Source organism: Rana temporaria, chromosome 8 (genome assembly GCF_905171775.1).
Source record: "Rana temporaria chromosome 8, aRanTem1.1, whole genome shotgun sequence".
NCBI lineage: Eukaryota > Metazoa > Chordata > Amphibia > Anura > Ranidae > Rana > Rana temporaria.
Genome location: NC_053496.1, coordinates 171,333,213 through 171,354,715, shown reverse-complemented (window position 1 = coordinate 171,354,715; position 21,503 = coordinate 171,333,213). Strand labels below are relative to the sequence as shown.

Sequence of the window (21,503 nt, the reverse complement as noted above, 5' to 3'; positions counted from 1 at the left end):
TCAAATCTTTTGGGAAGGCTCCACAAGGTTTAGGAGTGTGTCTATGGGAATGTTTGACCATTCTTCCAGAAGTGCTTTTGTGAAGTCTAGCACTGAAGTGGACAAGGAGGCCTGGCTCGCCGTCTCAACTGTAATTCATCCCAAAGGTGTTCTATTGGGTTGTGGTTAAGACTGTGCAAGCCAGTCAAGTTCCTTCACCCCCAAACTCTGTCATCCATGTCTTTATGGACTTTTCTTTGTGCACTGGTCCAAATCATTTGGAGGAGGGGGGATTATGGTGTGGAGTTGTTTTTCGGGAGTTGGGCTTGGTTCCAGTGAAAGGAACTCTTAAGGTGTCGGCATACAATTTTTTTGACAATCTCATGCTCCCAACCTTGTGGGAGCAGTTTGGGGATGGCCCCTGTTCCAACATGACTGCGCACCAGTGCACAAAGCAAGGTCCAGAAAGACATGGATGAGTGTGTTTTGGGTACTTGACTGGCCTGCAAAGAGTCCTGACCTCAACCCAATGGAACACCTTTGGGAGGAATTAGAGCGGAGACTGTGAGCCAGGCCTTCTCATCAACATTAGTGCCTGACCTCACAAATGCACTTCTGGAAGAATGGTCAAACATTCCCATAGACCAGAGGTCTCCAAATTGCGGCCCGAGGGCCAGATGTGGCCCTTTGCTAGCCTTTATCTAGCCCTTGAGGTACAATTCCTCCCACTGACATGAGGCACTAATCCTCCCATTGACACCAACAATGGGGCACTATATTATCCACTGATACCAATGATGGGATACTACTCCTACTAATAGGGGGAATACTCCTCTTCCTATTGACCACCAACCCTGAGGCCATATATGTTTTCACTGATGCCGGGCCCGTCACTTTTTCTTCCCTTGCTGGCCCCAATCTGGCCCTCCTAAAGTCAAAAGGGCAATAAAGTGGCCCTTTGTTTGTGAAGTTTGGAGACCCCTGCCATAGACACACTCCTAAACCTTGTGGACAGCCTTCCCAGAAGAGTTGAAGCGGTTATGGTTGCAAAGGGTGGGCCAACTCAATATTGAACCCTACAGACTAAGACTGGGATTCCATTAAAGTTCATGGTTGTGTAAAGGCAGGTGACCCAATACTTTTGGCAATATAGTGTATTTGTAGTTCAGCGGTCCTTTCTCCTCTCCCATAACTTAAGGTCTATCCCATGGCACAGACCTCAACCTCAAGGAAACGTATACATTTTTTTTACAGAAAGTGGACTTAGCCTTTTATTGCCTCAGCCATTACAGTGCCAAATGATGGCGTCACACAAAACAGTTTAGAAGTCCATACATAAAATGTTAGGGTGAATATATAAAATCTTTTCTAAAACACCCAAATTGACTGATCTGAGAATTGTAAGAAGAGCTGCAGCAATCGTGAAAAACTTGGAAAACAAAAATACTTTCACTTTGTAATATTTACATTATCCAGTGTACATGGGGGTAAATACCCCTTAAGTCCATAATACATTTTAATAAAAATTCAGTGTACATTTAAAAAACAAAAAGCTAAAATTCGCAAATGGGTGCCAAACTCTTAGGCACTCTTCAAACCTTGCGCCGCCGTAATGCACCAATTTGAATGGGTCCTCAGGGGCGGTATCCCCATGGAATATATCCAAAATACAACCCTGAGGGGAGGACCCTTTTTTCTATTCACAGCTATTTTCCTGCCCAGCAATTCCAGGAGAGGATGATGAAGTCGGCCTGGCCCCATTCAGAGTTACGGGGAGCAGTAGGCTGTACGAGACGAAGGCAAGCACACCTTGGCAGGCCTCATGTTTTGTACGGATGTGGTGACTTTTTTTCTCCATTGTATTTGAAAATATTAAAAATATCTCTTCTATATAAAGTAAATAAAAAACTTTAAGAAAAAAATATAAAATAATGGAAGCTATCTTACAGCAGTGAGCACCAAACCAGTCAGGTCAAGTGGAGGTGTTGCCTGGCAAGCTGGCTCAGTGGTTATAACATTAAGAACACTTCATAGTTTTGGACCGGGTTTGTGGTTGACTGACTGAAAGTAGAAAAAAGGCAGACAGAGCTCAGTCCTCTTTGGGCACTAGACCGTATACAAACATTAAGGCATAAGTGCTAAATTTACAATGGTTTTTCGGATTGGTGCCCCTCCTCTCCTGGTACTCGAAGAAATTGTTTTCTGCTGCAGATGAGGTATTCAACGAGGCTTGAATCCATGTTTTCTGTTCTATATACATTTGAAGTAAAAGTTTTTTTTAGAAAGCAATATGCCTTGTTCACTCCAAAAAACAACAACAAAAAAAAACACTGGATCTCAAAGAGTTTATCTAAACATTGTGGTTAACCAGTCAACCAAAGGATCACCACATGTATTGTTTTTGAGACTTGCACCCTTCATCTTACTTGTATGAAGGGTGCAAGTGTCAAAAACAAGGGTTTGATGGTCTTGTTCTTTGGGATAAAACCAGGATTCCAGTAGAGCCAAGTGAACTTTGTGTTGCAACATACCACTGGAGATATTGCGAGCCCGTTGTATGAAAGTCAACTATTAGCTCAGATTCCCGCCAAAATTCCAAAAGAATTACAGCTGTAACATTTTTGAGAGCTTTTCTCCTTTTAGTTGAATATGTTCTTCCAAGTTGGCTTTGAGACTGGATTGACTAGCTCCTGGATGCTACATTCTCCACCATTGATGTTCATTGGAAAGCCATACTGGAGCCGTTCAAGGCATGTATTTAATGGAAGGCACTGGGGAAGACTCTGGATATGTATGAAGGATTGCACCCCACCCTTTGGCATGGGACTATTTTGCAACCCTCCAAGTAGGTATTGAATTCATGGCTGGGTATAGGAAAGTCTGTGCCAGCTGAATATGAGCTACACCGCCACCTTTTCTGCTTTCGATAACATTTTTGGCTTGTGAGTTTTTGTATGCTTATTTAAACTCCAGTTGTTTTTAAAATTCTTCCCACAATGAGCACACTCAAATTTTTGCCGCGAATGGGTCCTTGCGTGTATCGTCAGCTGGGTGGGACTGCTAAAACTTTTTCCACACTCGGTGCAAGTAAACCGCTTGACTACTACTGTGTGGCTCTTCTTGTGTCTCTGATAGTTTGACTTGTCCCGGAAAGTTTTTGGGCACTGAGGACAGCAATATTCTCGTTCTCCAGTGTGCAATTTTTGGTGGATGAGGAAATAAGACTTGACCCTGAAGCTTTTCCCGCATTCCAGACACTTAAAAGGGCGCTCGCCAGTGTGAATTTTATGGTGCCTGATCATATTGGATTTGACGGAGAAGGTCTTGTCGCAATCGGAGCACTTATAGGGCCTCTCACCTGTGTGAACTCTACAGTGTTTTTCGAAATTCGACTTCTCATTAAACCCGCGCCCGCAGCTCATACACAAGTAGCGCTTTTTGCTGACGTGCCTCTCCTGATGTGCAGATAAGAGCAACTCGCTAGCAAACCGTCGACCACAGTCACCACATAAAAATGGCTTCTCTTCTGGGTGATTTTTCTGATGCATTTTGAGATCATGTTCGGTTTTGAAGCCTTTACTGCATCTGGAACACAGAAACCCCTTTTCACCGAGGTGCTGCTTCTGATGTGCAGCTAGGAGTGTCTCACTTGTGAAACGCCGACCACAATCAGGGCAAAAAACTAAGTTCAATTCAGGGTGATTTCGCTCATGCGTTTCGAGCTCCAGCACCGTTTTGAAGCCTCTGCTGCACTTCACACATGAAAAAAGAAGTGTAATGACACCATGGTGCTTTCTCTGATGCTTGGCTAAGCGTTTCTCGGAGGCGAAAAGACGCTCGCAATCGATGCATGAAAACTTCTTTTCTGGGTGACTTTTGCAATGCGTTTCAAGTTCTGCTTGTGATTTGAATGCTATGTTACACTTTTCACATGAAAATAGGTTCTCATCCAAGTGCCTTTTCTGATGCATGGCTAGGTGTTCCTCAAGGGCAAAACGACGTCCGCAAATGTTACATAAAAGTGCCTTTATAGAGTGAATTTCCTGATGTGTTTCAAGCTCCAGTTGTGTTTTGAAACCCATGCCACACTGCAAACACAAAAAATGTTTTTCGGCGAGGTGACTCTTCTGATGTGCAGCTAGCAGTGCTTCTTCGGCGAAACGTTTGCCACAATCACTGCATGAAAATGGATTCTCTTTATGGTGACGCTTTTGGTGATTTGAGAGCCTTGCCTCTGTTTTGTAAAATTTCTCACAATCTAGGCATTGAAATGGCTTGGTGTGTACGTCTGGGCCTTTTTGCTTGTCCAAACTTTGAACATTTGCTGGGTGCTCTTCAGGAGTTTTTTGCGTGTGCCTTCCAATATGCCTTTTACAGGCAGACTTATCGCTAAATCTCATTTCGCAGCTTGTGCATGCAAAGGGTTTTTCTCCTGAGTGAGTCCGTTGGTGGACAGAAAGATGGGTTTTATTTATAAAGCATTTCCCACATTCGGGACAAGACAACAATTTGTGGCCTGTGTGGACACGCCGATGGCGATCAAAACTGACACGATTGATAAAATGCTTGCCACATTCAGAGCAAGAAAGCGGCGTGATTCGGTGGGATTTATAGTGAGTGATCAAGGAACGTTCTGTCTTAAACTTTTTGTGGCACTTGTGGCATGAAAACCCATGGTCTGCAGTGTGCTGTTTTTGATGAGAATGAAGGTGACTGCTTTGCCGAAAACTTTTTCCGCAGTAAGAGCACAAATAGTTTTTCACCCCCTTGTGAATCTCTAGATGTTTGGTATAGTTTGACGAGTGGATAAATGTCTTCCCACACTCGGCGCATACATAGGGTCGTTCATTTTTATGGATTTTTCGGTGAACCTGGAGATGAGTGCTGTTGTAGAAGCTTTTATTGCACTCAGAGCAAGAATACCGCCTCTCCTTGGAATGGAATACTTGATGCGCCGCGAGTTGGGTCTTACAGAGAAAGCTTTTGCCACATTCAAGACAAGAGAAAGGCCTCTCTCCTGTGTGAGTTCGATAATGCACCACCAGATGTGCATTGAATAAAAACAGCTTCCCGCAATCTGGACATTTGTGCTTTCTTTCTTTCTTCCGCTTTTTCTTCACCTTTGGGGCCTTAGGTTTGGAACAGTTATCTGTATCTTTTACAGGATTGGCTGAGGGGTCGTCACTGCAATCTTTTGTTGGGTTATTCAGAGATGAGCCAACCTGAGCAGGTCCATGATTTTCCTTGGCATTTTTCTGAGTTGTCACCCTTGTGTCCTCTGAATTAGAAATAGTATTTGTACCATTCATAGGGGCAGTTGATGTACCGCCACTGCAAACTCCCGTTGTCGCATCAATATTAGCGTTGGTCTCAGTTTTATTTGACCCTATGCTGCGGTTATCACCCACAGCTGTGGAATTTTTCATTTCTTTCCCTTTCGTTGACTCAGAGTTGGAGACATTATTTGCCTCTTTTAAAGGACCAGGAAGACTATCATGCATACAGGTTGTTGGGTCATTCAATGAAGAGTTTACTTTGGTTTGATTTGACATTATGGCGCCTTGACCAACAGCAGACTCAGAGAGCTTCATTGTTTTTGTTTCTGTTGGTTTGGAAATGGGGACATTATTTGGGTCCTTTAAAGAAGCAGTAAGTGTGGTGTCCCTGCAAGATCCTGTTGGGTCATGCACAGCTGGGTAGACGTTGGTTTGGTTTGGAGTTATAGCACCATAATGATCTGCAGATGTGAGATTTCGAATTTCTTCCCCTTTTGTCATATCGGAGTTGGAAACATTATTTATGTCATTTAAAGGAGGAGAAAGTGTATTGTCCCTGCAGTTGTTGCCTGGCCTGTTCCAAGCAGAGTCGGCTTCAGTTTGGTTTAAAGTGATGGCGCTATGGATGATCACAGATTTGGGGTTCTTTTTTGTTTCTTTATAATTGGTTATCTTATTGGTGTCCTTTACCAGAGCAATGTGTGGATCTGTTCTATATGTTGTTGGGTTATCCACTACGGAATTAACTTGACTTTGGTTTGACGTTATGGCATTGTGATCAACCACAGGCTTGGAGTTCTCAATTGTATTCTTTTTTGTTTCTTCATTACTGGAGACATTATTTGAGTCCTTAAAAAGAGCAATGATTGACTCTATCCTATGAGATATTGTTGGGTCATTTACAGCAGAGTCAACTTTGCTTTGGTTTGAAGTTATGGTATTTTGACCAACCACAGGCTTGGGGATCTCAATTTTATTCTTGTTTGTTTCTTCATGAGTGGAGACATTATTTGTGTCCTTTAAAACAGCAACTTGCGAATCTACCCTACAAGATGTTGTTGAGTTATTCACAGGAGAGCCGACTTTGCTTTGGATGGAAGTTATAGCGCTGTGACCAACCACAGGCCTGGAGATCCTAATTTTATTCTTAGTTGTTTCTTCATAATTGAAGACATTTGTGCCCTTTAAAAAAGATATGTGTGAATCTATCCTATGAGATGTTGTTGGGGTATCCACAGCAGAGTCACCTATGCTTTGGTTTGGAGTTCTGGTACTGTGACCAACCACAGACTTAGAGTTCTTAGTTTTATTCTTTTGTGTTGCTTTATAATTGGAGACATTATTTGTGTCTTTTAAAAGAGCAATGCGTGACCCTACCCTACGAGATCTTGTTGAGTTATCCACAGCAGAGCCAATCTTGCTTTGATTTGAAGTTCTGGTATTGTAACCAACCACAGACTTTGCGTTCTTAGTTTTATTATTTTTTGTTTCTTCATAATTGAAAACATTATTTGTGTTCTTTAAAAGAGCACTTTGCGACTCTACCCTACGAGATGTTGGGTTATCCACAGCAGATTCAACTTTGCTTTGGATGGAAGTTATGGCACTATGACCAACCACAGACCTGGAGCTCTTAGATTCATTCTTTTTTGTTTCTTCATGATTGGAAACTATATTTGTGTCTTTTGAAAGAGCAATTTGTGAATCTACCCTACAAGATGTTGTTGGGTTGTCCACAGCAGATTCAACTTTGTTTTGGATGGAAGTTGTGGCACTGTAACCAGCCTCAGACTTGGAGATCTTAATTTTGATATTATTTCTATCTTCATAATTGAAGACATTATTTCTGTCCTTTAAAAGTTCAATGTGTGAATCCGTTCTATGAGATGTTGTTGGGTTATCCACAGTAGAGCCAAATTTGCTTTGGTTCGAAGTTCTGGTATTGTGACCAACCACAGAGTTGGAGCTCTCAGTTTTATTCTTTTTTGTTTCTTCATCTTTGGAAACCTCATTTGTGTCCTTTAAAAGAGCGATGTGTGACTCTACCCTACCAGATGTTGTTGGGCTATCCACGGCAGATTTAGGTTTGCTTTGGTTTGAAGTTATGGCATTGTGACCAACCACAGACTCTGAGTTTGGAATTTTATTTTTTATTATGTCTTTATAATTAGAGACTTTATTTATGTCCTTTAAAAGAACAAAGGGTGAAAATATCCTATAAGATTCTGTTAGTTTATCCACAGCAAAGTCAGTTTTGATTTGGTTTGAAGTTATGGGATTTTGACCAACCACAGACCTGAAGGTTTTAATTTTATTTATGGTCTCAAACTTACATACATTATCTGTACCCTTTGAGGGAGCTGGGAGTGCATTATCACTGCAAGATGTTGTTGGGTTGTTTAAAGCAGAGTCTGATTGGGTTTGGTTTGACATTATGGTGCCGTGACCGGTCACAGTTGTAGAGCTTTTGGGTGCTTTGGCATTGACCTTGTTAATAGTGCTCTTCAAAACAGCAAGGAGTGAATCAAGCCTGCAAGTGGGTGTTGAGTTTTTCGAAGTTGGGTAAGTTTTGGTATGACTTGTAGTGGTGGGACTGGGACTCATCACACCATTGGAGTCCTGAATTTTTCTCTTTCTTGTTGTTCGGAAATTTGAGATGTTATTTGTGTCCTTTAAAGAAGCAGGGAGTGTATTGTCCCTGCAGGCTGCTGTTGGGTTTTCCACAACTGAGTCAACCTCAGTTTTGTTCAAAGTCATGGCACCATGACCAACCACAGGTGTGGGAGTTTCCCTGTTTGCAGTGTCCGAGTCAACTTTATTTGCGTCACTTAAAGAAGGAGAAAGTGTATTGTCCCCACAGGTTGTTTGCTTATTCAAAGCAAAATCAGCTTTGGTTCGGTTTGAAGTCATAGCTTTGTAAGTAATTCTCTTTTTTGTTGCTTGTAAACTTGAGATGTTATTTGTGTCCTTTAAAGAAGCAGAGTGTGTATTGTCCCTGCAAGCTGCTGTTGGGTTTTCCACAACTGAGTCAACCTCAGTTTGGTTCGAAGTTATGGCGCCGTGGCCAACCACAGGTGTGGGATTTCTGATTTTTTCCATGTTTGCAGTGTCTGAGTCAGAAACTTTATTTGTGTCACTTAAAGGAGGAGAAAGTGTATTGTCCTTGCAGGTTGTTGCTTGCTTATTCGAAGCAGAATCAGCTTTGGGTTGGAATTTGTCACTTAAAAGAAGAGAATGTGTATTGTCTTTGCAGGTTGTTGCTTGCTTACTCAAAGCAGAATCGGATTTAGTTCGGTTTAACGTGAAGGCACTGTAAGCAATTCTCTTTTTTGTTAGTTGGAAGTAAGGGGCATTATTTGTGTCTTTTAAAGAAGCAGGGAGTGTTTTGTCCCTGCAAGCTCCTGTTGGGTTTTCCACGACTGAGTCAACCTCAGTTTGGTTCGAAATCATGGCACCATGACCAACCACAGGTGCAGGAGTTTCCCCGTTTGCAGTGTCTGAGTCAGAAACTTTATTTGTGTCGCTTAAAGGAGGAGAAAGTGTATCGTCCTTGCAAGTTGTTGCTTGCTTATTCGAAGCAGAATCAGTTTTGGGTCGGTTTGTGTCACTTAAAAGAAGAGAATGTGTATTGTCCTTGCTTGTTGTCGCTTGCTTTTTCAAAGCAGAATCAGCTTTGGTTTGGTTTGAAGTGAAGGCTCTGTAAGCAATTCTCTTTTTTGTTGCTTGGAAATTTGAAAAGTTTTTTGTGTCCTTTAAAAAAGCAGGGAGTGTTTTGTCCCTGCCATCTGCTGTTGGGTTTTCCACAACGGAGTCAACCTCAGTTTGGTTCGAAGTTACGTCACCCGGACAAATCACAGGTGTGGGATTACAATTTTTTTCCATGTTTGCAGCGCCTGAGTCAGAAACTTTATTTGTGTCACTTAAAGGCGGAGAAAATATATTGTCCTTGCAGGCTGTTGCTTGCTTATTCGAAGCAGAATCAGCTTCGGTAGAGTTTGAAGTGATGGCAATGAATTTAATTATCTTTTTTGTTGCTTGCAAATTTGAGATGTTATTTGTGTCCTTTAAAGAAGCAGGGAGTGTATTGTCCCTGCAGGCTGCTGTTGGGTTTTCCACAACGGAGTCAACCTCAGTTTGGTTTAAAGTTGCAACACCATGACCAACCACAGATGTGGGATTTCTGATTCTTTCCCTGTTTTCAGTGTCTGAGTCCGAAATTTTATTTGTGTCACATAAAGGAAGAAAACGTGTATTGTCCTTGCAGGTTGTTGCTTGCTTATTCAAAGCAGAATCAGCTTCCGTTCGGTTTGAAGTGATGGCACTGTAAGTAAATCTCTTTGTCGTTGCTTGGATATTTGAGACGTTATTTGTGTCCGTTAAAGAAGCAGGAAGTGTATTGTCCCTGCAAACAGCTGTTGGGTTTTCCACAACTGAGTCAACTTTAGTTTGGTTCAAAGACATGTCACCATGACCAACCACAGGTGTGGGATTTCTAATGTTTTTCCTGTTTGCAGTGTCTGAATCAGAAGCCTTATTTGTGTCATTTACAGGAGGAGAACGTGTATCGTCACCGCAGGTTGTTGCTTGCTTATTTAAAGAAGCAGGGAGTGTATTGTCCCTGCAGACTGCTGTTGGGTTTTCCACAACGGAGTCAACCTCAGTTTGGTTTAAAGTTGCAACACCATGACCAACCACAGATGCGGGATTTCTGATTATTTCCCTGTTTTCAGTGTCTGAGTCCGAAATTTTATTTGTGTCACATAAAGGAAGAAAACGTGCATTGTCCTTGCAGGTTGTTGCTTGCTTATTCAAAGCAGAATCAGCTTCGGTTTGGTTTGAAGTGATGGCACTGAAGGTAGTTCTCTTTTTCGTTGCTTGCAAATTTGTGATGTTATTTGTGTCCTTTAAAGAAGCAGGGAGTGTATTGTCACTGCAAGCTGCTGTTGGGTTTTCCACAACTGTGTCAACCTCAGTTTGGTTTGAAGTTACAGCACCATGACCAACCACAGGTGTGGGATTTCTGATTATTTCCCTGTTTGCAGTGTCTGAGTCAGAAATATTATTTGTGTCACATAAAAGAGGAAAACGTGTATTGTCCTTGCAGGTTGTTGCTTGCTTATTTGAAGTAGAATCAGCTTCCGTTCGGTTTGAAGTGATGGCACTGCAAGTAAATCTCTTTTTCGTTGCTTGGATATTTGAGATGTTATTTGTGTCCGTTAAAGAAGCAGGAAGTGTATTGTCCCTGCAAACAGCTGTTGGGTTTTCCACAACTGTGTCCACCTCAGTTTGGTTCGAAGTTACGGCACCATGACCAACCACAGATTTGGGATTTCTGATTATATCCCTGTATGCAGTGTCCGAGTCAGAAAGCTTATTTGTGTCATTTAAAGGATGAGAAAGTGTATTGTCCTTGCAGGTTGTTTCTTGTTTATTTGAAGCAGAATCAGCTTCGGTTCGGTTTGAAGTGATAGCACTACAAGAAAATCTTTTTTCGGTTGCTTGGAAATTTGAGACGTTATTTGTGTCCGTTAAAGAAGCAGGAACTGTATTGTCCCTGCAAGTTGGGTTTTCCACAACTGAGTCAACTTCAGTTTGGTTCAAAGATATGACACCATGACCAACCACAGGTGTGGGATTTCTAATGTTTTCGCTGTTTCCAGTGTCAGAAAGCTTATTTGTGTCATTTAAAGGACGAGAAAGTGTATTGTCTACGCAGGTTGTTGCTTGCTTATTCAAAGCAGAATCCGCTTCGGTTCGGTTTGAAGTGATGGCGCTATAAACAATCACAGACGTGGAGTTCTTAATTTTATCTTTTATTGTTTCTGTAGAGTTGGAGAAATGATTTGTGTCCTTCAAAGATGCAGTATGTGCATTTTCTCTACAAGATGCTGTTGGGTTATACACAGCTGAGTCACCTTTAGTTTGGTTTGAAGTGGGGGCACTGTGACCAGACGTAGACTCGGAGTTCGTGTTTGTGTTTTTCAGTGCCTCAGAATTTGAGAGGTTACTTGGGTCCTTCAAAGAAGCAGGGTGTGCATTATCCATGAAAGCTTCTGTTAGTTTCTCCACAACTGAGTCACCTTCAGTTTGGTTTGAAGTTATGGCACCATGACCAACCGCAGATGTGGGATCTCCACTTTTTTCCCCGCTTGTCATGTCCGAGTTGGAAACACTATTTGTGTCATTTAAAGGAGGACCGTCACTATCATCCCTGCAGGTAGTTGCTGGTTTATTTGAAGCAGAGTCAGCTTCTGTTTGCTTTGAAGTGAGAGTGCTGTAAACGATCACAGATGTGGAATTATTAATTGTATTCTTCTTTGTTTCTTCGTAATTGGAGACGTTATTTGTGTCCTTTAAAGATGCAATATGTGAATCTTCCCTGAAAATTGTTGTTGGGTTAGTCATAGCAGAGTCAGCTTTGGTTTGGTTTGAAATGACGGCACTGTGATCAACCGTAGACTTGGCGTTTGTAATATTCTCATTTGTGATTGCCTCGGGATTGCTTAAAAGAGTAATCTGTGGATCTATTCTATGAGATGTTGTTGGGTCGTCCACAGCAAAGACAGCTTTGCTTTGATTTGAGATTATGGCATTGTGACCAACCGTAGACTTGGAGTTCTCATTTGTAATTTCCTCAGGATTACAGACAATATCCATGTCCTTTAAAGGAGCAGGGAGCGTGTCATCCCTAAAAGCTACTGTTGGGATCTTCAAGGCCGAGTCTGATTCAGTTTGGCTTGACATTATTGCGTTGTGACCAACAGCTGTAGTTGTTTTCAATTTTTTTGTTGCACTTGAGTTGGAGAGGTCGATTGTGTAATTTACAGGTGCCAAGATTGCGTCATCCCTGCAAGTTGTTGGGTTATTTGAAGTGGAGTTTGTTTTGGCTCTGCTTCTAGTGATGGGGCAGGGGCCAACCACACCAATAAAATTCGGAATTTGTTTCTCCTCTGTGGTTTTGGAATTTGAGATGTTAGTTGTGTCCTTTAATGGAGCAGGAAGTGTCTCGTCTTCACTGGTTGTTGTTTGATTATTTAAAACTGAGATGACTTTGGTTTGGATTGAAGTTATGCTGCTGTGACCAACCGCAGTCATGGAGTCCTTATCTTTTTTAGATTTCATTGCCTCAAAACTAGAGACATTGTTTGTGTTCTTTAAAGGAGCAGAGAGTGTTAAGTCCAAGGCAGTTGTTGGTTTATCCACAACTGGGTCAGCTTCAATTTGGTTTGCCACTGCGGCTCTGTGACCAACCACAGCTAAGGAATTTTGAATTGTAATCTTTAGTGTTTTCTCTTTGAAATTGAAGCGGTTAGGTGTGTTCCTTAAAGGAGCAAGGAAGGTTTCATCCCTAAAAGCTCTTCTTGGGATATCCACATCAGAATTGGCTTCAGATGGGTTAAAGATAAAGATGCCAGGACCAACCACAGACCTGGAGTTCCTAATTCTTTTATTTTTTATTGCCTCAAAATTGAAAATGTCATTTGTGTCCTTTAGAGGAACAGGGAGTGCATCATCTATGCACCTTGTTGTGTGGTAATTTACAGCAGAGTTGGCTTCTGTTTGATTTGACGTTATGGTGCTGTCACCACCCACGGGTGTGGAATCTTTAATTGTATTATTTTTCAATGCTTCAGGAGGAGGGAGTGTATTATCACTGAACACTCTTATTGGTTTACTCAGAGCAGGGTTGGCTTCAGTTTGGTTTGAAGCGATGATGGCCTGGCGGCCAACCACAGCACTGGTTTTCCTAGATTTACAAATTTTTGGTTCTTCAAGTCTAAAGACACTATTTGTGTTCATTAAAGGATGAGGGAGTATACTGCCCCTGAAATCTCTTGTTGGGCTATCTGCAGCTTTAGCTTGTTTTGAATCGGAGGCGTTGGATTTAGTTGGGTTTGAAGTAATAACATCAGCTTCGGTTTGCTTTGAAATCATTGCATCCTCTTCAACTGGGTTCCTATGACTTATACTTTCTGGTACATCAAGACTGAAGATACTGTAAGGGTAAGGGAGTATATTGCCCCTAAAAGCTCTTGTTGGGCTATCTGCAGCTTCAGCTAAGGCATTGGATTCAGTTGGGTTTGGAGAGGTAATGTCAGCTACAGTTTGATTTGAACTCAAGGCATCCTCTTCATTTGGTTTTGAAGTGGTGATGTGTTCTTTGGTTGGGTTTGAAGTAATGGCATCAGTTTCAGTTTGCTTTGAAGGTATGGAAACCTCTTGAGTTGGGTTTGAAATGATGGTGTCAGCTTCAGTTTGATTTGAAGTCATAGCATCCTCTTGAATTGGGTTTGAGGTGACAGCGTCAGCTTCAGTTCGCTTTGAAGTCATGGAATACTCTTCAGTTAGGGTTGAAATGATGGGGTCAGCTTCGGTTTTAATTTTTGAAGTGAGGGTTTCGGCTTCAGTTTGCTTTGAATTCATGGAATCCTCTTCAGTTGGGGTTAAAATGATGGTGTTAGCCTCAGTTTTCATCAAAGCGATGGTGTCAGCTTCAATTTGCTTTGAATTCATGGAATCCTCTTCAGTTGGGGTTGAAATTATGGTGTTAGCCTCAGTTTGCATCAAAGCGATGGTGTCAGCTTCAATTTGCTTTGAAGTGATGGTGTCAGCTTTGTCTTGGTTTGACGTGATGACATTGGCTTCCGTTTGCTTTAAAATGATTGTGTCATTTTCAGTTTGATTTGGAGTGATGGTGCCCATTTCATTTGGGTTTGAAGTTATGGCGTTAGCTTCAGGTTGCTTTGAACTGATGGGGCTGTGACCAACCACATCGTTGAAGTTCCTATTGGTTTTTTCTTTTGTTTCTTTGCTCTTGGAGACATTATTTGTGTCCTTTACAGAACCAGAGTTTGTATCATCCCCACAGGTTATCGTTGAGTTGTCCACAGCAGGGCTGGCTTCAGTTTGGTTTGAGGTAAAAGAGCCATGATTTGCTTCGGCTTTGGAATTTCCATTTTGTTCTGCAATTTGTTTAAACATGAAAAGAATGAAGCGTTAAAACAATGAAAATCAATATTTTTTTCTACAGTTTGATTCAGTAAGAATTAGAACATCTTGGAAAATATGGGGCATTTAGGAGCAGGGCACCTATCCTGGTTGTGCGTTTATTAAATTGGAACTGGTTCAAGGGGTCAGTTCATGTAATTTAATATTTTCTGACTTTGGGTATACACTAGGGCAGTGGTTCTTAACCTTTCTAGTGCCGTGACCTCTTGATGAAATTTCCCAAGTTGTGGGGACCCCCAACAGTAAAATTATTTGCGTGGGTTCTTTCTTTCCCTTTTATCTCTCTCTATACTAATTTCTGTTTTTTTCCCCCCATCCCTCTCTCTAGCCATTTTTCTTCATCTTTCTCTTATTCTTTCTCTCCCTTTTTCTTTGTTCCTCCCCCTATTTTCCTCTCCTTTCAATGTATTTTCTATTTTTATTCCTTCTCCTCCTTGGTTTGGGGGGGGGGGGGTATGGGTAGTGCTGGACGGCAATGGTAGTGCTGGCGGGAAGTTGGGATGAGTGGCAGTGCTGGTGGCGGGGGTGGAATCAGTGGCAGCGCTGGGGGGAGTTCTGATCAGCCAACTTAGGTGCTCTTGATCAAGATCATCTGCTGATCTGAGAACTGTAGTGGGGACTTTTAATGGAAACTCCAATCATGGGTAATGTTACTCACAGTGTCTCCTGCTCTGTGGTGTCTCGCAGCAGTGACACCTATGCTAAAATAAGAAGATAAGGTCTCCTCCAGCTCCTCCCACTTCACATTCCTCACCAGTCAGCTGACCTCTAGTCTCTGCCCCCCACCCATGCCGTGAACTGAATAGGCGGCTGCGAAGAGACTGAGTGGGCGGCCGCGGGCTCCCGAAACAGCCCACCTGGGCAGCTACAGGCTCCAAGGACAGCCCTGCTGGGCGGCCAAAAAAAGGCTGGGGGAGCGGTGCAGGCTTCAGAAACAGCCCAGGATTAGGGGGCCCCTGGCAAATCGTCATTCTACCCACAGGTTGAGAACCATTGCACTAGGGCAGCGGTCTCCAAAGATGTGGCCCTTTGCTAGCCTTTATCTGGCCCTTGGGGCACTATTCCTCCAACTGACACCAACAAGGGGGCACTATTTCTTCTACTGATATCAATGATGGGATACTATTTCTCCTACTGATAGGGGCCCTACTCCTCCTCCTACTGACCACCAACCTTGGGGCCATATTTATTCTCACTGGTGCTGGGCGTGGGACATTTTCTGCCCCCGCTGGCCACAATCCGGCCCTCCTAAAGTCTGAAGGAGAATAAACTGGCTCTTTGTTTAAAAAGTTTGGAGACCCCTGCACTAGGAGGTCGACTCCTTGAATCTTCATAGCTCCACTTGCGTGCTTGGAAATGCAATAGAAGAGTGACCGCACGGTGAAGAGGGCAGAGTTATTACTCAGATTATAGAAGTTGTCTGCAAACTACTAGTCTCCAATATTCATTTTTTGTGGTGAAATTTGTGTCTCCTTGTGGGCTGGCAACAACTATTGGTTTCTGGGCACCAGGATTTAAGCAAGACCTTTAACCAAAGGCATACACATTTTTTTTTATCTACCACAGGGCCGCCGATAGGGCAGTGCAGTGCAACTGGTCCTGTTGTACTAGGCCCAGGCCCCATCAGCTAAATGCCCAAGGCAGCTTTGTTTCTGCCTAAAATAAATGAGTGGATGTTACTAGACCACACCCCTACATCTACTTGTTTACCAGAGCTTAAATTACATTGGCCTGGGCCCCATCGGTCAACAGAGGGGCCCAGGAGGTGGGAGTAGAGCAGGGACTTAGAAATGCCATATCATGAACTTTAAAGGTCTCTACAAAAATACATTGAGTATTGGTTTAGAACAGACTTTCTTAACCAGGGTTCTGTGAAACCCTAAGGTTCCTTCAGAGGTTGTAGTGGTTCCTTGAGCAAGGAGCAATTAGTGCCAGTAAAATAACACGCCACTAAAGCCACTGATATGGAGCAAATGTAGGGAACATTCTTCTCCTTGATCATTACATATCAGTGACCTGTAGATGCAGTCATTTTTAGCAGGGGTTCCCTGAGAATGAGACATTATTTCAAGGGGTTCTCCATATTATAAAGATTGTAAAAAGCTAGCTTAGAATATTCATGCAAGCAGTTCAGTTCCAATCTGTCATGTCCATGCTGGAAGGGGAGGAGGGGATAATCAAATTCTGCTCAACTCCAAAAAAATGTAGGAGAAGTCACTCATTAAACAAATGTTCAGTAAAATTAAAACATCTAGCAGTGCGATACAGCAGCTATATGACATCACCTGTGGTCTCAACAGCGGGAACCTCGCGGATCTTCTCTATATCATCACTGTTGTTTGTCTGCCTTAAAGCTTGTGCGTCTATCTCATTATGTACCTAAAGTAGAGCGTAGAGAGCAGAACAGCGGTGGTATAAGTTAAAATGTATCTGCATCAAAAACGTTGATTGGCACATTTTATTGTATGTGTCCTCACTGAGTCATCCTCTCAGTGCGCTTTGGTGACCACTGTCGAACAGTACAGAAAGTTTAAAAGTCCAGATCGCTGCCCTCGGGAAGGACCCTGATCGTCATGGAAGTAAAAGCAGCCTCAACCTAGCTCTTTATAGGTTACGCCCCCCAACACGTTTCACCCTTCCTGGGGAGTTAGTCCTCAATGACTAAGCCCCAGGGGCAGGAAGAAACGCATTGGAGGCGTGGTCTAGACGAAGCTGGGCTGGGACTGCTTTTACTTCCTTCATTGCTAAGCTCCGAAGGGAGGGCAAACCATGTTGAGGAGCGTGGCCTAGGCTGAGGCTTCTTTACCCACCTCCATGACCATGCCCCAAGGGCAGAGCAAAACAGGTCAGAGAGCAAGGCCTAGAGGGAGCTAGGCTGAGACTTCCTTTACCTCCTCCATGACTAACCCCCGGAACTAGGCTGAGGCTGCTTTTACTTCCTCCATGACTAAGCCCTGAGGGCAGGATGAAACACATCAGGGAGCGTGGCCTAGATGAAGCTTGGCTGAGGCTGCTTTTATCACCTCCATGACCATGGCCAGAGGGCAGGGAGAAACATGTCGGGGAGCACAGCCTAGATGGAGCTAAGCTGAGATGCCATCTACTTCCTCCATGACTTATGCCCCATACACACTATTAGATTTTCTGCAGATTTTTGTCTTCAGATTTACCAAAACCATGTAGTACAAGGGTCTGCCTGATTGCAAACAAATTGAAAGTCTTAAGGTTTGACCTCACATTATATTTTGGTAAATGTGAAAACAAAAATCTGCAGAAAATCTAATAGTGTGTATGGAGCATAAGACTCAGAGCTAGGCTGAGGTTGTTTTTACCTACTCCGTGACCATGCCCCAAGGGCAGAGCAAAACACATCAGTAAGCATGGCCTAGATGGAGCTGGGCTGAAGCCGATTTTACTTCCTCCATGACTAAGTACTGAGGGCAGGGCAAAACCCGTCGGGGAGCAAAGCCTAGACGCAGCTAGGTTGAGTCTGCTTTTACATCAATGACTATTGGGTTCTTCCGGAGTGTTGCGATCGGGACTTTCTCCTTTCAGTGTATTCAAAGTCAGGCTCCTTTTCCAGAACCTTCACCCATGGTGTGAGTCTAACACATTTGGACTCGGGGACCTGAGTGGCAATCCACAAAACACACAGGCGAGCGTGGCCTAGATGGAGCTAAGCTGAGACTGCTTTTACTTCCTCCATGACTAAGCCCCAGAGCTAGGGTGAGGTTGCTTTTACCTACTCCATGACCATGCCCTGAGGGCATAAGTAAGCATGGTCTAGACGGAGCTAAGCTGAGACTGCTTTTACTTCCCCCATGACTAAGCCCCAGAGCTAGGGTGAGGTTGCTTTTACCTACTCCATGACCATGCCCTGAGGGCATCAGTAAGCATGGCCTAGACAGAGCTAAGCTGAGACTGCTTTTACTTCTTCCATGACTAAGCCCCAGAGCTAGGGTGAGGTTGCTTTTACCTACTCCATGACCATGTCCTGAGGGCATTAGTAAGCATGGCTTAGACGGAGCTGGGCTGAAGCTGCTTTTACTTCCTCCATGACCAAGTACTGAGGGCAGGGCAAAGCATGTGGGGGAGCGAAGCCTAGACGCAGCTAGGTTGAGTCTGCTTTTACTTCCATGACTATTGGGTTCTTCCATAGTGTGACGATCAGGACTTCCTCCTTTCAGTGTATTCTCCCGAAACCAGCACCTATGATGTGAGTCTAACACATTTGGATGCAGGGACCCAAGCAGCAATCCACAAAACATGATGGGGAGCATGGCCTAGACAGGGCTAGGCTGACGCTGCTGTTACCTCCTCCATGACCATGTCCTGAGGGCAAGCGAAACACATCAGGGAGCATAGTCTAGACAGAGCTAGGCTGAGGCGGATTTTTCTTTCTCCATGACTAAGCCCTGTGGGCAGGGCAAAACGTGTTCAGAGGATGGCCTAGATAGAGCTATGCTGAGGCTGCTTTTACTACCTCTGAGACCAAGCCCTGAGAGCAGGGCGAAACATGTAGGGGAGCGTGGCTTAGACAGAGCTATTCTAAGGTTGCTTTTACTTCCATGACCATCAAATTCTCTTGGAGTGTGGCGATTGGGACTTTCTCCCTAGTGTATGCAGAGCTTCTTTTCCCAGGCCAGCACCCATGTCGTCAGTGTACCACATTTGGATGCAGGGACCTGAGCGGCAATCCACAACTTTCCTTATAGGGACAGAAAGTTATTGGGATTTCACTGGAACAAAAGGAGATGGAAATCGTACAATGGGGACACCCTGTTTCAGTGACAGCTGGGTAAGTGTGTATTTTCATTAACTTTGAAGAGCTTTCCTATGACTGTTGCATTTCCAGGACAGGAACTGATGGAAAATCACTCTAATGGACACAAGGGGGATCAAAAACCTGACAGGGATTTTAACCATGCCTTACTCAATCTGAAATTGAGAACAAGTTTTGGCTTAACATACACTTTAAAACATGTTCTTGGTCAGCATCACTGGTTTAGAATGAGTAGAATGAGTTACCTCTTTTTTTGGGATTAAGTAAGCCATCTGTGAGGGTTCCCGGGAAGACAGAGGATGGGGAGGACACCACTCTGGTAGGTTTCTGTTACTGGATTCAGCTGTATAAAATACACACACTTGTCTTAATATCAGCAGAAATGTGTTTAGATAACCAATCACAAACCAGCAAGCAGAGAAGATGTACGCTAATTACTCTGGGAGCTGCTTCTTCCGGTCTGCAGATGGAGGTTCTTTCATATGGACATGGTGTTGGCCCTAATCTTTAATTTCCACCTTCCACACTGTGGTTCCTTTACATGCCCCAGATATTGTGGCTCTCCGCCTGTTTCACAGCTCCCGGTATAGGTGTTTTCTGACTGGACCTTTCCCTTTTGCACCCAGCATCCAACCACTAATGGTCTGTGTGTGGTAAACTTTTCGATTTTTTTGTATGGCTGATCAACATTAATGGAGTATCTCCTGAAGAAGTGAACGCTGGTTCACGAAATGCGTCAAGATTTATGATATTGTTTGACCATCGCTGACTATTTACTGCCATAAAGCATTTTCTATTGTTGATAAACAGATTCTTCAGCAACAACAAAGGACTTTATACACTGTTATGGATATCTTTTAATAATATGTATTTTGAATAACATTTGTTATAATTTTTAAAGATTGGTTTACTTTTTTGTACGACATATCTCTCCAAAGTGCCAAAGGCATTTAATGTGTTTGAGAGTAGATAGCTTTAAGAGTTGTCGTCTTCAGATGTAATTACAGTGCACTAGTTTTAAGGCAGCACCAATATATGACCTCACCGGTGGTCTTTGTGGCTGGTTCCTCCGGCCTCTTCTCCCTACTGGAACAGTTTGCCATCTCTGTTGTCTTTTGGTTTACGACCTAAAATAATGTGTAGAAGGCAGAACGATGGTGAGAGAATCTCAAATTTAAGGCCTACAAAAGCTTCTTGACAGTTGCTACAGATTATTTAACCTTTTCCTGAGAGGTATTGTGGCTTTCCTGTGTGGAGTCCCGGGAATTCAGAAGATGGGGACACATCTCTGGTGGGTTTCTGTTACTGGATCCACCTGAAGGAAACACACACACGTTGAATAAAGTATATTGTCTCTATGGGATTATCTAGGTCAGAGGTCTCCAAACTTTATCTGGCCCTTGGGGCCTCATTCCATCCACTGACACCAACGATGGGGAATTTGGAGCACTATCATAAGGGCACAATACCTTCAATTGATACCAACGATGGGCTACTATTCCTCCCACTGACACCAACGATGGGCCACTATTCCTTCCACTGACACCAATGATGGGCTACTATTCCTCCCACTGACACCAATGATGGGCCACTATTCCTTCCACTGACACCAACGATGGGCTACTATTCCTCCCACTGACACCAACGATGGGCCACTATTTCTCCCACTGACAGCAACGATGGGCCACTATTTCTCCCACTGACAGCAACGATGGGCTACTATTCCTCCCACTGACAGCAACGATGGGCCACTATTTCTCCCACTGACACCAACGATGGGCCACTATTTCTCCCAATGACAGCAACGTTGAGCCACTATTTCTCCCACTGACAGCAATGATGGGCCACTATTTCTCTCACTGACAGCAACGATTGACAATAACAATAGGGCACTATTCTATTCACTATTCCTATTCCTCCAGGGCATGGTTTACTCCCACTGGACACCAGGACATTTCTACTCCCACCAGCCCTAGTCTGGCCCTCCTGAAGTCTGAAGGACAGTAAACCTTTGCTTAGAAAGTTTGGAGCCCCCTGATCTAGGTGGATCCTCAATACTCTTCTCCCCTTTACAAGAAATTAAGTCTCCTCTTACCCGGTGATGTGAGCTGAGGCTGGTTCCAACTCATGACGTCCTTGTAGAGATCCTTGTGTCCTTCCAAATACTCCCACTCCTCCATGGAGAAATAGACAGTGACATCCTGACACCTTATAGGAACCTGACACACACAATGATACAGTCGGCATCAAGACACATCCCTTATCTGTTACTGGATAATGTCCCAGAATTCCCGGCACCGCTCACCTCTCCTGTCAGCAGCTCTATGATTTTGTTAATCAGTCGTAACAACTTCCAGTCATGGTGTTGCTCAGGCGTCAGGGAGGGAGGTGGAGATTCCATGGTGGGGCTTTCGGATGGCCTCTGGGAGGGATTAGGCTTCCCATTTGTACCAGAT

At 43.5% G+C, this 21,503-nt stretch overlaps 1 protein-coding gene across 1 annotated transcript; it reads right to left on the bottom strand.

Moving 5' to 3' along the window:
• Positions 1-2,663: 2,663 nt before the first annotated feature.
• LOC120910488 lies at positions 2,664-21,176 on the bottom strand. Its single transcript, XM_040322245.1, has 6 exons — positions 21,143-21,176; positions 20,268-20,362; positions 20,093-20,174; positions 19,293-19,390; positions 16,550-16,643; positions 2,664-14,218 (listed from the first exon to the last, which is right to left on the bottom strand). The coding sequence occupies exons 1-6, from the start codon at positions 21,174-21,176 to the stop codon at positions 2,880-2,882; spliced, it is 11,742 nt and encodes a 3,913-aa protein (XP_040178179.1). The 3' UTR covers positions 2,664-2,879.
• Positions 21,177-21,503: the final 327 nt, after the last annotated feature.